The sequence below is a fragment of the Sciurus carolinensis genome, chromosome 9, assembly GCF_902686445.1.
Source record: "Sciurus carolinensis chromosome 9, mSciCar1.2, whole genome shotgun sequence".
NCBI lineage: Eukaryota > Metazoa > Chordata > Mammalia > Rodentia > Sciuridae > Sciurus > Sciurus carolinensis.
In genome coordinates, this window is record NC_062221.1 from 65,317,465 (window position 1) to 65,334,181 (window position 16,717).

The 16,717-nt window shown below is 33.8% G+C and overlaps 1 protein-coding gene across 17 annotated transcripts in view; it reads left to right on the forward strand.

The window, feature by feature from the left end:
* The window catches only part of Dlg1 (discs large MAGUK scaffold protein 1), a 261,124-nt gene that overhangs the window by 26,660 nt on the left and 217,747 nt on the right, over positions 1-16,717 (forward strand). Inside the window, exon 1 of one of the 17 annotated variants that reach the window (XM_047563720.1) lies at positions 10,450-10,588. The exons of the other annotated variants lie outside the window; for them this stretch is intronic. Within the exon in view, the coding sequence (XP_047419676.1) occupies positions 10,559-10,588 (30 nt within the window). The 5' untranslated portion in view covers positions 10,450-10,558. Of the gene's footprint in view, positions 1-10,449; positions 10,589-16,717 lie in introns of those variants that run through there. 17 annotated transcript variants of the gene reach the window in all.

The following is a 16,717-nucleotide window of genomic DNA, read 5'->3' on the forward strand; positions in this document are numbered from 1 at the left end:
TATTGGTTGTTGGCCCTTTTTCCTCTTTCTTCTGTCAGTTTCATCAAGGTTCTCATCCTTCTTCCCGATGCTTTATTTCTCTAGCAGAATGTTTTATCATTCAGATAGAACATCATAGATATACTAGTATGAACTCTCTCCCCACCATCAGATTTTATGTTGTTTCATTTAATTGGTTTTTAAATGGTATGTTATAAAAAATGTACAAAATTTAAAATAATGCACAACTCTTGGGCAGAGTTTTGTAGTTTAAAATCATCAAGATCAGACTTGTAGGTATACAAAATGTATTGTAAATTAGGCAATTGCCACATGGTAATGACTCTTAATCAGTAGTATTTGAACCATATCATTATTTATATGAGATTGTCTGCAAGTGATTTTAATGACCATGTGCTGTTATTTTAATTCACTATTATATCCTAATGTTTAAATAATAGTTCCTACACTGGAACTGAAGGATATTCCTCCAATCCATAACTCTAAAATGGAAATGAATCGCAGTGAAATGGTATGAGAGAAGTAAAACAACTGCCCTTTATACCAAGCTGTTTATTCTGAGAAAATAAGTCTGTGTTAAAACTTAAGTGTATCACAGAAATTTTAGATTTATGTGCTTAAAGAAAGCACCCCAATGAATTTTGAATTATGAACTTTGATTATAACATACCCAGTAACTGTCATTTAAATAATTTTTATTGCTCTATATCTGTATCTGTACCTATTACTATCTTTAATATTAGAGCATCCTAATTTTATGTGCTATTAAAAAAAGCACACTACTCCTGTGTTTTTGGATAGCCAGAGTAATAATACATGCTCATTGTAAAGATCTCTAATTTTTTTTTTTTTTTGCGGTGCTGGGGATTGAACCCAGGGCAGTGCTTGCAAGGCAAGCACTGTACTAACTGAGCTATCTCCCCAGCCCAAGATCTCTAATTTTATAGACATTATTTTCAATTAGGTAAAGTTCACCTCAGATAATAAGTATTGATAGTTTCTGTTATGCTCTTTACTCTTTTGGCACCTCATTCTACTCTTCCCTCATACAGTATCTATAAACCTTCTCTCTCTCTGGCCTCACTTCCCTTCTTTACTTTATCCTATCAGTGAATTCAAAGATTCCATTAAAAGAAAAACAAAAAAAAGTACTTCTCAGTAGGACCCCATACTTTTTCTTTTCTTCCTTGCTAAATTTCTTGAAAGAGTAGTTTACCTTTTTTCCTCCTTTCTTCTCATTCCCAACATATTATATCCTGACTTCGTCCTGACTATTTCATAGTAACTGTTCTCTTTTTTAGGTATTTACCTTAAAAAAAATCTCTGATTACACAGATAATCAAGCTGATCTTAAAAACAAATATACAGAGATGCATAAGGTTGAATGTTAGTCTTTAAAAATATTTTTCACTGAGATAACCTGTCTCTAAGTATGCATGGGAGAATTGGTTATCAAAATCTTCAGATGGGGCTATGGTTGTGGCTCAATGGTAGAGCACTTGCTAGGCACTGGGTTTGATCCTCAGCATCATATAAAAATAAATAAGTAAAATAAAGGTATTATGTCCACCTACAATTAAAAACTTAAAAAAAAAATCTTCAGATGATCAAGTCCTTTGTATAAAATAGCATAGCATTTGCATGAACCCTACATAATCCTCCTATATACTTTAATCATCTCTAGATTACTTAACAATACCTAACATAATGTAAATGCTCTAAATAGTTGTTATACTGTGTTGTTTACAGAATAATGACAAGAAAAGAAAGTCTGTACAAGTTTTAATACAGACATTCCCCACTAATATTAAATCTGTGGTTGCTTGAATCCCCAAATACAGAATCCATGGATACAGGGAGCCAACCATATTGTTTAGCTAATTCTTTATGTTTGTTCATCTGTTATTTAGCTTATATATGTGCTTCTAAAATGTATGTATATATCATCAGGCTTTCTATTTAGATAATTTGTACCACTGTCACTGATTTTTTCGATGAAAAACAAATTGCTTAATTTCTCTTCCCTCAGTTTCATTATCTGTAAAGTGGGGATAATAACAGAACTTACCTCATAATGCTATTTGTAAGTATGGAATGGGACAATTTATGTAAACTTTAGATCAGAGACTGATGCACATTTTAAGTATTCGATAAATGCTAGAATTCAAAAATGACAATGTTACCTCAATATTGTAAAAGTTTTGTATGATAAAAGCAAGGCCAACATCATTCTAAGTGGAGAAAGATTGAAAGCATTTCCTCTAAAATCTGGAACAGGACAGGGTGCCTTTTATCATTCCTATTCAACATAGTCCTTAAAACTCTAGCCGTAGCAATTAGACAAAAGAAATTAATGGGACACCAACAAGAAAAGAAGAGTTCAAACTATCCTTATTTGCCAACAGCATGATTCTATACTTAGAAGACCCAAACAACCCCACCAGAAAGCTTCTAGAACTCATAAATGAATTAAGCAAAGTAGCAGGATATAAAATTAATACCCATAAATCAGTTGCATTCCTGTACACTAATGACAAATCAACTGAAAGAGAAATCAGGAAAACTATTCCATTTACAATAGCCTCAAAAAAAAAAAAAAAAAAGAAATGGGGGAATCAATCTGACAAAAGAGGTGAAAGACCTCTACAGTGAAAACTACAGAACACTAACGAAAGAAATTGAAGAAGAACTTAGAAGACTGGAAGATCTCTCATGTTCTTGACTGGGCAGAATTAATATTGTCAAAATTTGACCATACTACCAAAAGCACTATATAGATTTAATGCAATTCTTATTATAATCCCAATGACGTTCTTCATAGAAATTTTAAAAAGTCATTAAATTCATTTTTGTGAATGAATAAGAGGCCCAGAATAGCCAAAGCAGTCCTTAACGAGAAAAGTGATGCAGGAGGCATCACAATTCCAGGCTTTAGATCATATTACACTGCTGTAGTAACAAAAATGGCATGCTGTTGGCACAAAAACAGACATGAAGACCCATGGAACAGAACAGAAGACATAGAGACCCACATAAATACAGTTATCTCATATTAGACAATGGCACCATAATTATATAATGGAGAAAAGATAGCCTCTTCATCAAATGAGACTAGGAAAACTGGATATCTGTATGTAGCAAAATGAAGTTAAACCCCTCTCTCTCATCCTGCACAAAATTCAACTCAGAGTGGTTCAAGGACCTAGCCATTAGACCAGAGACCCTGAGCCTACTGGAAGAAAAAGTAGGCCCAGGTCTCCTCCATATCAGCTTAGGAACCAGCTTCCTCTATAAGACTCCTGAAGTTCAAGAAGTAAAATCAAGAATCAATAAATGGGATGATATCAAACTAAAGAGCTTCTTTACAGCAAAGGAGAGAGTGTGAGGAGAGAGCCTGCAGAATCGGAGAAAATCGTTTACCACCTGCACCTCAAATAGAGCATTAATCTCCAGAATATATGAAGAACTCAAAAAACACCAAAAAAACCCCAAAAAACCAAACAAATAACACACTCAATAAATGGACAAAGGAACTGAACAGGCACTTCACAGAAGGAATATGAATGGTTAACAAATATATGAAAAAATGTTCATCTCCAGTAATTAGAGAAATGCAAATTAAAACTACACTGAGATTCCATCTCACTCCTGTCAGAATGGCAATTATCAAGAATACAAGTAACAATAAATGTTGGGGAGGATGTGTGGAAAAATGTTCACTTACACTTTGCTGGTGGGACTGCAAATTGGTGCAACCACTATGGAAAGAAGTTTGGAGATTCCTTAGAAAACTTGGGATGGAATCACCATTTGACTCAGTTATCCCATCCCTTATCATATACCCAAAGGACTTAAAATCAGCATACTGTGGCGACACAGTCACATCAATGTTTATAGCAACTCAGTTCACAAAAGCTAAGCTATGGAACCAACCTAAGTGCCCTTCAACAGATGAATGGATAAAGAAAACGTGGTATATATACACAATGGAATATTACTCAACCATAAAGAAAAATGAAATTATGATATTTGCTGGTAAATGGATGAAACTGGTGAATATCATGCTAAGTGAAATAAGCCAATCCCCAAAAAATGAAAGGCCAAATCTTCTCTTGGATATGTGGATGCTAACCTACAACAAGGGAGGTGGAGGGAGGGGAAGAATACAAGTTCATTGGCTTAGACCAAGGGGAATGAAAGGAAGGGAAGGAGGATGGGAGTAGGAGAGACAGTAGAATGATTCAGACATAACTTTGCCTATCCTTATATATGAATCCACGACCAGTGTAACTCCACATCATGTACAACCACAGGAATGGGATCCTAATTACAATAAGTTGTACTCCTTGTATGTATAATATGTCACAATACTTTGTACTGTTATATATATCTAAAAACAATAGCAACAACAAAAAAGAATTCATCACATCCTCCCGTTGTTACCTGTGTCCACCTCTTTACACTCTGGCTAATGTATAGGTACTAATGTGTATGGCTCCCTGGCTAAATAGTGAACTCTTTGAAACAGTTCACTGCTGAACTGTTGGGCACAATACTCGGCACACGATAAAGTTCTTTAAAATATTAAAGTGGGATTAATAAAATAAATGATGTTAAAATGTTGCATACTCGTTGTTAGTAAGCTATCAACATAGTAAAGGATAAAAAAACCACAAATCCCTCTTCAATGTTATTTTATGTCTTTATCTTCCCTAATTTTTTTTTTTTTAATGGGGTGGTGTTTGCTATTATCCATTCTCTGCTTTTGAAATTTTTCTCTTTTCTTGGTAACTGCTTGCCCTGTTGGTTTTTTTGGACTTTTGAAAATAATTTATTTAATCCTACAGAAACTATAGTGAATATTGTACCCATGTACTTACTACCTACCTGAAGAAAAATGTTACATAGTTGAAATCCCTTTATTTTCTATTGTGAGCACATTCTCCTACCTTTCCCCCCAGAACTCTGTCCTGAATTCTGTACTTATTATTCCCATTATTCTCAAGTTAGTTTTGTTTACCTTTCTTGTGCTTGGGATTCATTGAGTTTCTTGGCTCTGCGGGTTTATAGTTTACCCAAATTAGAAATTTTTCATTCATTATTTCTTCAGATATTTTTTTCTTCCTTCTCCTTTTCTTCAGCAACTCCAATTACATGTGTATTTGATTTGGTTGAGTTTGTGCCATAACTCACTATGGTGTGATTCATCTGTTTTTTAATCTTTTCTCTGTTACATTTTGGACAGTGTTGGACAATTTCCATTACTATGTCTTCAAGCTCAGTCATCTTTTTTTTTTAATGGTCAGTTTATTGTTAATACCATTCGGTTGCTTTTTTGTTTCAGATACTTTATCTCTAGAAGTTCAATTTGGTTCCTTTTAAATTTCCCATATTTCATTAACAATGCTCATGCTTTCCTCTGTCTTCATGAACATATGGAACAAAACTAATGTAACTTTTTAAAATGATGTTGTGTACTCTTTCATGTCATTTCTGAGTCTGTCTTTATTGATTTACTTTTTCTCCTGCCTGGATGGTATTTTCCTGCTTCTTTAGATGCTTGGTAATTTTTAGTGATTTTGACAGACATTATGACAGATATTTGCAGACATTTACCTTTTGAGGGCCTATAGATTTTTGTATTCCTTCAAATAGTCTTGAGCTTTGCTTTAGAATGAGGTGAAGTTATTTGGAAAAAGTTTGTTGATTTCGAAGCTTAGTTTTAAACTTTTTCAAGTGGAACCAAGCAACTTTTAATATTGGTCTAATTTTGTCCTACTTCTAGGGCAATACTCCTACTCTTAGTTTCCTGGTGCCTTGTCTACTACAAGTTTTCCCATTATTTTTGGCCCTGTCTGAGTGATGGGGACTGTTCTTTCTGTTTCTTTTCTTTTTCTTTCTTTACTTTTTTTGTTCTGGTATTGAACACAGGGGTACTCTGCTCTAAGCTACATGCCCAACCCTTTTTATATTTTTATTGTGAGACGGGGTCTCCGTTGCCCAGGTTGGCCTTAACTTGTGATCATCTGTCTCAGCCGTCTCAATCACTGGGATTACAGGTGTACACCATTGTACCTGGCTCCTCCAGTTTTTTCTAGGATTCTTCCAGTAGCCTCATTTTTCCTTATGTTTATGTGCTGGGTAAAAATAATCTGAAGACTTGAGGGGATCTCTGGAACTCTCTCTGTGCAGTTCTTTACTTTTGGGTACTCTTACTTCCACACCTTGGCCTTCCAAATTCTTAGTTTGCCTCCTCAGTTTAGACTACTAAGCATTATTTCCCCCTCTCTTTGCTCAGCAGCCAGGAAACTTTTTCTGGGCAATTATGAGATTTACCTCATTGTTTTCTCTTCTTACAGAGGTCCTCTGTTTTGCACTGCTTTTTGTCTAATTTCTGAATATCCTTATTTCATATTTGTCAATAAAACAAAGTAGTTTTAGTTGTTTAAGACAGGAGTTAGTTTGTTCCTTGTCATTCCATCATGGTTCAGTTATTGCCTGTGTATAGAAAGCTATTGGTATTCTAAAATACTCTTAATTATCTTTTGTGCTTTAATATTAGGTGAGGTATTATTGTCTTCAAATGCTTATATTTGAGTCCTTCTACAGTTGCTCATTTACAGGGTGACTTCTAAATTATTTTGAACAGCAAATGATTGAGAGAACACATTGATTTGAAATGTCCCTAGTCATTGTCATTTTGAATGTTTATAGAAGTTAGAGTATGTGTAGAGTTTTAAATAAATAGTCATTTCTGAGCATGACCTTAAAACCCACAAGTATTATGTTAAATGCAAGCAAGCTTTTTTTTTTTTTTGTACCAGGTATTGAACCCAGAGTCACTGACACCACCAGCCCTGATTATTTATTTATATTTTGAAACAGGGTCTAAGTTGCTTAGGGCCTCTCTAAGTTGCTCAGGCTGGCCTTGAACTTGAGATACTCCTGCCTCAACTTCCTGAGTTGCCGGGATTACACGCCCAGCTAAACTTTTTTGAAAGATTAGTAAATATATTAAACAGTAATGTGGTTAAGTGATTGTATTGTAGAGAATGTAAATGTTTACCTACAGTTCAACTGGGAAAAAAATTGGCTTCTTGAATGGTACTAGTAGTAATTTGGGGTAGATGGTCAGGTATTTTAATTAAAAAAAACAACATCTCAAACAACTTAGATTCTGTGAAATTGATGTTTGAGGTCAAATATATTAGATGATTCAAAAGTGGTTGTAGTTAAGAGTGATGACCCTAACATCTAAGGTGAAAATGAAGTTTGACTAAAATTGTTTCCTGAAATATAACTGGGATAAAATAATATTTTAGATGTCCTGTTTTAATGATAGGTATGTATGGTAAGCAGACTTGATAATTTTAAAGTTAGGTGTTTGGCTGTTTCATCTATATTTTTATATGTTCACATTTGAATTGGCAAAACTAATTTGAAGAGTTTTGGTGGGAAAATGGGGTACCTAATTTTCAGGGTCAATTCATACTGTTCTCAATTTCTTTCTTTCTTTCTTTTCTTTTCTTCTTCTTCTTTTTTTTTTTTTCCTGTGGTACTGGGGATCCAACTCAGGGCCCTGTGCTTGCAAGGCAAGCACTCTACTAGGTGAGCTATCTCCCCAGCCCACCGTTTTCAATTTCTTAAATCACGTATAGTTTAAATATTAGAAACGCTGTTCTTTAATTCAACAAAGATGTATTGAGCTCCTGTTACATTCTGGTCATCATATCACTCCACAGGTGCTAGCATAAATGATAGTAGTTACATGAGATAAGATGAATCTTGCCCTATTGGAGCTTAGAATCTAGTGAATTTAGAAATTGATCTGTAGAAATAAGTAGAAAGACTCTTAGAAGCCATTGAGTTATTTTATAAAAAGGGAAGCTGATACCCCCAGAAGAAAATAACTAAATTTATACAGCCCGTTAATTGACTGAATGTTACTTCTGACTTGCTTTGGGGATTTTCAGCTTCTGGTTATGAGGTCTGTCCCTCTCTGGGGTCTGTTCTAGATGAAATGAAATTTTCATGAGACATATTTCAGAACACGGAGAGAAAACACATAAAGGGTTTCACATACTTCTTTATTTTTCTTCAAAAATGCAGTTAATTACCTGTTAGTCCTGGGATATTACCTACATTATTTTCAGTATTCTGCGTAACATTATTTATAAACTTTATTTAAGGAGTCATGTACTTTGAGTATGCCTTACATTTCTATGTTGAAAGCAAATGAGTGATGAAAGGTAGAGTAGAAGGAAGTATTCTCAGTTTTCAACAGAGCAGCTAATTTACAGGCAGTGTTTCACATGAGAGAGGGATATGTTGACCCATGATGGAAGTATGCTTCTGCGTATCTCCCAAACCTTATAGCAATCTTTTATTTTAAATATTTTTTTAATTGTTGATGAACCTTTATTTTATTTATTTATATGTAGTGCTGAGAATCAAACCCAGTGCCTCACACATGCTAGGCAAGCACTCTAGCACTGATCTTCATTCAACTCCAGCCCTATAGCAAACCTTTTATCTTTATTTATATATCTATCTGAGAGGAGAAAACAAATTGCTTTGCCCCCTCTACTCCTACATAGGCCTTCACAGAACACTTTTGGGTCTAGATGTATGGGTTTTTGTTGTTGTATGTAGGATACAAATGAATAGTCAGATGGAGAGGTACATATGGTGAGGTCTGGAAGGATCTTGAGTGCAGGAGCCTTTGTCCTGGTAGAGTTGGTGTGCTCCCTCTTCCTATTGTGTGGATGTGTTTGCCCATCCCAGGAGTTCATCAGGTCTGGCCAAAGAGTTTTTATAGGGCTTGAATTCCTGTTACCCCACACCAACCCCTTTCTTTGAAGTCAGCTGGTGAAGCTGAAAATTCCAGCCCTCCTAATACTTGAATTTCTTGGTCTTTCTGGTGACCAGACATATCTTGGGACTTTCTAGTAGTCCTATCTGAAGTCATCTTATTGGTTTAAGCTCAGTTGTTACGGACAGATATAAAGGATGCTTCTGTCACTTAGGAGTTGCCAAGAGTTTGGGGGTGGTGTTTTTTTGTTTTTTGGTTTTTTTTTGGGCTCTTTATGAAGGTATCAGGGAAAAAGATCAAATATATTTCATATTATACAATAGTAGCTGTGACTGGCATTTACTGATCACTTAACAATGTCTGCATTATTATCAGTGCTGAGCATGTATTATTTTATTTAATTCTCAGGCAGTAGCTCTATTAGGTTCTATTCAAAGTAAAGTCCCAAAGGACCTATCTAAACTATGTCCTATTAGGCTTTAAATAAAAGGTTGTCACCTGATTAATATCAATTATAGTAATAAAGCAGTGATGATGCTTAATTTGATAAGTACTGTGATACATTTGTATTAACCCCCCCAACCCTCATAGTGAAACTTGGTTTAGTATGAAAGTTGCTGATGTAGCCTGTGTGCATTAAAAATGTTAGGAGTAGTAGTGGTATAGAAAAAGCAAGTAGGAACGACTTAGTTGTTTGAATTTGAGGTCATTCCTGCATCTGCAGACTATGAATAAACATTGTGGACAAAAATTAGAGATAACATTCTTTGTTACTATATGTTTTTGTAGTGAGTGTGACTGGAAGCTTATGAGAATAAAAGGCAGTTACCATCTCTTTACCTCATCCTCTGTTACCCTTTCCAACTCTATTCTGATGATCTTGAGGACCAGACATAAATTCACAAAGTTAGGTGACTTCTTGGTTAAAAATAAAGACTTCTTGAGGAGTTTAAAATGGTATAAACCCCTTCAAAGTGGGGTACATGCACAAGGGATTAGGTGGAATGGATTTAAAAAGGCACTGAAGTTAAAATTTGGCTTCTTTGGTAAAATGTTATTTATTCATTTTCATAAAAAGATAAGTTAAGTTTTAGAGACAATATTGTAAATTACTGTATTATGTTCTTCATGCTCCCCTTCTCAGAAATACCACATGGAATATTCCATTCATTACTGCCTGAGAAAGTCATTACTTTGCAGGCTGCAGTTGCTGAAATGGTTTAGTGGAAGAAGTGTTTGCTTGCAGTTTCTTAGTGATTTTTTTTGATAGTTTTTTTTTTTTTTTTTTTTTTTTTTTTTTAAATATCCAAACTATAGCAAACAAGGAGAAATAGATTTAAATTTTTATCAGGGGAACCTCCTTTTGGAGCATTTCATCAGATGATTCCCTGTCAACCTCATATCTTGAAAAGAAGGATTAATGAAATAGCATCTGAAGCAGCAGTGGACTCTTGTGGAATAAACCCTGACATCTTCCACAGTGTTTTGTGGGATAATTTCAAGTTCTTCAGATACAGATTACATAAAGAAGATTGTAGGGCACGTGACACATTCTGGTTTCTTACATTTCAGATAGTAGAAAAATTGCTACCTCTAAGAATGGATCCTGGAGAGATCTTGTCACAGTTATAACTTTTCATCTATGATTTTTATCTCACAACTTTATTTTTTATTTTTGTTGTAAATATTTTGTTCAAATAGGCAACTTTTACTTTATATAAAAAATATTATTGTAATGGTAGAGTAATGGATTGCCTGTGCATTGTAACCACAAAGGTAAGATACATTATGCTTTTCTGTGTTTCATTGTTAGTGATAGATATGAGAGACCTGTTATTCACAGTGCATTTTTAAAATAAGGTGTAACCCTTGTTAGAGGTTTGAAAACAAGTATTTGAATCTATGTGAGCTTAGTTCATATCTTTTAGGAAAGGCAATATTTTGAAATGTATTTCAGATAGCTAAAAACAGTGTGTTAAACAAATTATCCACCCCCCACCCTCGCCCCCGAGATTTACAGGATGCTTTTTCCCCTAACAGCAAAGGTCTGTAAGACCTTATTTAAATTTAAATTTTCTAAATATGTTCTCAAAGTTCTTCTCTTTCACTTTATTTCCTGTTCCAACCTGTCATGGTAGTTGAAAGTATAACTCATTTTGAGAACATTTTCTGGATTCTTCCATTTATTGCAAATATAGTTTTTCTTAAAGAAGAAATTAGTAAGTTCTGATTGTGTTGCCTTTGGAAATATGTTGATTTAGATTTACAATGATTAAATATGTACAAGTACTTCATGAAGTACTTGTTTTAAAGCTTTATTGCTCATTGTCTTCAAAGTACAGCATACTTAAGTTAATCTCTAAGTTTGGCATCTTTTATTTATAAGCACCAGTTTGTGGGCATTGTGCATTGTGTATAGATTTCAGGTACTTACATGTAGAATGTATAGATTGGTTTTTATTAGCTTTTTGTTTTTTGTTTCTATGCACTATGACATAACATAGTGATTGTTAGACAAAATTGTAGAGGTTCTAAATGATATTCGTTGCTAAAGATTGAGAAAAATTTTTAATTCTAAAAGTAATCTTATTACTATTATTTCTGTATAGTGAATTATTTCTCACAAGAGGAAAAGTGGGGAAATTGATGAAAATTAGTTTTGTTTTCTTATTGCAGAGTTACAGTTCTGACAGTAGTTCATGATCAGATATAGACATTACTATTATGTGGGCCCATCCCCTGTTTATAAGAGGTTGTCTCTGTACCTCTGCATAAACTGTGTTAATGAAATATTTCTAAACATTATTTAAAGGTCACATAAACCTGCAAAATAGGGATTTTTCCTCCATAAATTCTTTTTATGGACAAATGTGGTTCTCTCCTGTGATTTACCTGTTATCATTTCATTCAATATAGTTTTAATTTCTGACATTATAATAAGGTTATTTGAAATGATCTCTTTTACTCTTTCTTGATTTAGAATTTTTTTGCATTTGGCCCTTTTTTAGTAGAGCTATTATTGCTTAAAAAATTGAATGCATTCATTATCTTTAAAGTATTTATAAATATTTATTATGTAACTGTTAGAATAAAAATAGAAAAAGATGTAGGTTGGAAGTTAGGAAGCCTAAAACATTTGTAGTTACTTTTAAAACCTAACTTAAAATGATTTGTTCTATTGTTAGAAATAAACCCTTTGAACATTTCAAACCAGTGGCTACAGCAGGAATAGCAAAATTACTTCTTTTAGTTAAAGAATACAGTGCATGCTTCCCCTTCCTGTTCTTCTACCCTGGGGTCTTTTCTCTCTTTTTTGATCTTCAGAGAGCCTTATGGTTTTATATGTGTTTTTTAGAAAAAAATCTGACAGTGTAGTTGATGTAATCTATCATGTTAATATTAAAACACCTTTCCAAGTGATTTTTTTTTTTTTTCATCATCCGCCTCCCCTTTCTCCCACTTGTGTAGGCACAGTGAGTTAGGTAGGCATGTTGCATCACTGCTACCATGGATACCCTTAAGAACAGGCATGTGGGTTGAACTAAAGCAATGATGACTAGTTTTCTGGGGTTTTGCCCCCCCCATAACTATATGTTCTTCACAATGAAGACTCTTATTTTAAAACGTTTGCAAATGACTAGGTTGTGAGACATGATGACTAAATTATCACTGCTATTGAACTGCCAAATCTTGGCCTCCATTTACAGTAGTATTAATACCTTTTACTAATTTAAGATGATCTTAAATAGCTCTACATTCCTTATCTGATTAATACATTTTAAACAAAAATGTAGTGTTTGTTTTGTCTCTGAGGAAAAATGAAAATGTACTTCTTTTTGAATTTAAAAACTACTGTTCCAGATTTAGATATTTTGTAGGGGAAAAAGATATTAGTGAGCATTTCTCTCATGGTACTCTTGCTAATTATTAATATACTAACATTGTTTTTGTGTTGTTTAATCAGCTTGGATGAAATATGGTGCTTTTTCACATAATGTCTTTCTAGGAAGTGCTTAGTTTTCTGTTTTTAAGTTCTTATGTTCTTAGCTGCTTTGAAAACAAGTCAGTTGGTGTGGAGTTAATATTGTTAAGTACCAGCCAAAGAAGTGTGGTTTTGTCAGACTTGTTATCATCATAGGAATATTATCTGGGAGCATACAAGGTCTAATAAGAGTGATCTGGGAATATTGTTATATAAAGTTATATTTTTTTATGTTAGCAATAAAGTAGTATATATAAAGTGCAACTAAGGGCTTTCATCTTTTTTATCATAGAAGTTTTTTTTAGCTGTCTAGTAAATTTCTGGGAGGGAACAGAGAGGGACAGAGCCAAGCATACTTTAGTACCAGAATTTCTTTTAATAGGATCATGTCTTTCTCTATCTTTTGTTATACTGCTTGTTAGTCAACTAAGTAGAAAAGGAACGTTTTCATAAATATTCACTTTATGGTCATTTAGCAGAAGCTTAGGTGACGGAAGAACTGAAAAGAAAAAAGCTTTGTTTGTGTTCTTTAGGAAGAAGAAAATAAATATATTTTATAAGATTCTCTTACATTCAGTGCCAGTTGTTAATATTTTTATTATTGAACCTGCCAAGACTTGGAGTCCATGTTAAGTGCTGTCAGTGCTGTATTTGAAGTATATGCAGTCTTGGTTGTCTTCCCCAATGAAGGAATTGACAATATACATGTGTTTTAGAGGAGGTATAGGACAGGTTTTCATTGTTTTTGTTAACAGGCCTCCCCCCTCCCGTTCTAGTGAAGTGTTCATCTTTGAGATCTTTATGCATAATAGTTTGCAAACTCATACACTCTAAAATTACAATAGCCCATCAGTTTCCATTTGATAGATTACTTCCTCAGGGAAGCCTTCCTTGATTCCTGATTAATCTCCTCTACTTATGTGAAAGCATACCTTATTTTTCCTTTATAACATATATCATGTATTTATATGATTTTTTATTGTATGTTTCTCTCATTGGACATATTAAAAAAGTTAAGACCGTTTTTTGTTTTCTTTGTTCTCTCTGCCTGACCAAATGTCTGACATATAGTAGATGCTGAGTTAATAATTTTTAAATGAATGAAGCTTTGGCACAGATGATCCAAATTTGTGGGCTAAAAAAAAAAAAAAGAATATTTTGCTTTATAGTGCATTTTAAGTTCCTTTTTTGTCTTTTTATTATTATTTTTTGAATCATCGTACACAAATGGGGTACAACTTTCATTTCTCTGGTTGTACATGAAGTAGTCACACTGTGTAATCATACATGTACATAGGGTAATGATGTTTGTCTCATTCCATTATCTTTCCTTTCCCCCGCCCCCTATCCACCCCCCCCCCCCGCCTTTGCTGTGTATTGTCATCCACTTATCAGAGAAAACATTTGGCCTTTGATTTTTTGGGATTGGCTTATCTCACTTAGCATGATATTCTCCAACTTTAAGTTCCTTTTTAAAACATGTGTATGTTGGTAGCCTATAAAATTATCATTAAAATGTATTTATCATTCTGTTTATCATTCTGTATTAATGAATTCAGAAGGATACAGAAAGTAGTTATCTTCCCATTGTTTTCTGCCTATTTCTTAGTGTATCACAATCTCTTGACACTTAATTGGCTCTTCATCGCATAAGTATTTATTGATTGTATATAAAAGTATATATTTGTTTCTGGCTTACACTTCGTTTGGGAGAGATAGAATACTTTCTTATTTTATATGCTTACTTTAATCTCTGGGTTGTAAAATATCAAACTAACAGTTTAAGCACTTCAGTAGAACTTTATGCAATAGTGGAAATGATCTATATTTGCACTCTCCTATCCACTAGCTCTTAAAATGTATTTGGTTTGACAGTGAAACTGAATTTTTAATTTTAATTGTGTTCTTACACTATTGATCTGTAACAATCATTCTTACAAATCACCAACTTTTCACTTATTTACTCTACCCCTGATTGATTGATTGATTGATTGATTTTTGGTGGTACTAGAGATCAAACTCAGGGCCTTCCACATGCTAGGCAAGTGTTCCACCAGTGCACTACATGCCCACCCCTTTTGATTTTATGCTGAAACATAATTTCCCTGAATTTCCCAAGCTGACCTCTAATTTGTGATCCTTCTGCTTCAGTCTCCAGTGTAACTGGGATCACAGGTATGCCTCACCACACCCTGCCCTCTGAATTAATTAATTTTGGTACTGGGGATTGAACTAAGGGGTGCTTTGTCACTGAGCTACATCCTCAGTTTTTATTTATTTATTTATTTTAATATATTTTTTTAGTTGTAGTTGAACACAATACTTTTATTTTATTTTATTTTATTTATTTTTATGTGGTGCTGAGGATCAAACCCAGTGCCTCGCACATGCTAGGTGAGCACTCTGTTGACTGAGCCACCACCCCAGCCCTATTTTTAAATTTTGAAATGGAGTTCTCACTAAGTTGCTGAGGATCTCTAAGTTTTTGAGGCTGACCTTGAACTTGTCATCCTCCTTCCTTATCTTCCTGAGTCACTGTGATTATAGGTGTGTGTGCGCCATAGCTCTTGGCCTCCTGAATTTTTTAAACATTGTTTTTAAGTGAGAAATAAACTCACATAATTAAAAAATCAAAACTAGTATTAAAAAAGCTTACATAAATATGTCTCATTTCTATCCCTTCTCCCCTTGACTCCCATAGGAAACTGTTACTAGTTTTTATTTATCTTTTCAGTACTTAACGTAAATACAAGTACATTAGAATGTTTTTATTTTTTTCTTGCCATTATGCAATTCTTCACCCCTTGCTGGTTTTTCTTATCCTAAAGGCTTTCCTCATTCATTTTTAAAGAAATATATTTAACCAAAGATGAACTTTTTAATAAATAACTTGTAGCAGATGGTTTCATTGGGAAAAGATGAAATTTGAATTCATATCCAATATTGCATATGCGGAAAATTTCCAAATTTTAAAAAACTATGTGCTATGGTTCAAACAATTGTGTCTCCTCCAAAATTAATGTTAAAATTTAATCCCCAATGTGATGATGCTGAGAGATGGGGCCTATGGGAAATGATTATTGTAAGATTAATTTTCTCTTTTCTGTCAAAGTTAAACCTGTATTCTGAGTTTCCTAATGTGTTTGCTGTAATCTAAAACTTAAATTTCATAGTGTGTAGTTAGGTGGAGATGTTTCAAAGTCACAAAACCATGTAGTTGAATGTAGCCTCCTGCCCGACATATCTCCTTTTATTCTTAGTCTTCCAGTCATAATGTCTTAGTGTACTAGGTAATCCAATTATAACTATAGCCCTTAAAGGGGCAGTGCTGTGTTAGGGATAAAAATCTCGGCAGACTTCCTGCCAGTGTGTTTGTTTGCCAGATTTTTTGGTAGCACACCCCTCTGCAGAAGTAAAGTTTGCCTTACCTAGTAGCTTTTGAGCTTGTGTCTGATTTCTTGTGATGTCTCGATATTTCTAACCTAATGTCATGAGAACTTTGACCTCATGAGTGAGATTAACCCTTATAAAAGTTTTCAAGGTTGAAGGCACCACTTTATTGCCCTTCTACCCTTTTCCTTTCTGCCTTATGAACATTTTTAATGCTTTGATAAATACTGTCAAATTTTCTACAGCTTAATTACCTTCAGACTGTTTTCCAGTTAAAACACCTTACTTTATATTAAATATATTTTCACTAAATTATTTCTGTATTTACATCTGGAAAGGCTCATTATGACTCCTCTAATTTATCCACTATGATTAGGTTTCTTTATACTTTCCACAATATGTTTTCTTGTTTCTTAACTGCTTCATCTTTTTTTTTTAATTTTAGCATCCAATTAATGTTCATCTGAAGTTCATCTTTTGTGAGACATACTAAATTGGAATAATATAGGTTGCTTTCAAGTACTACCTTTATT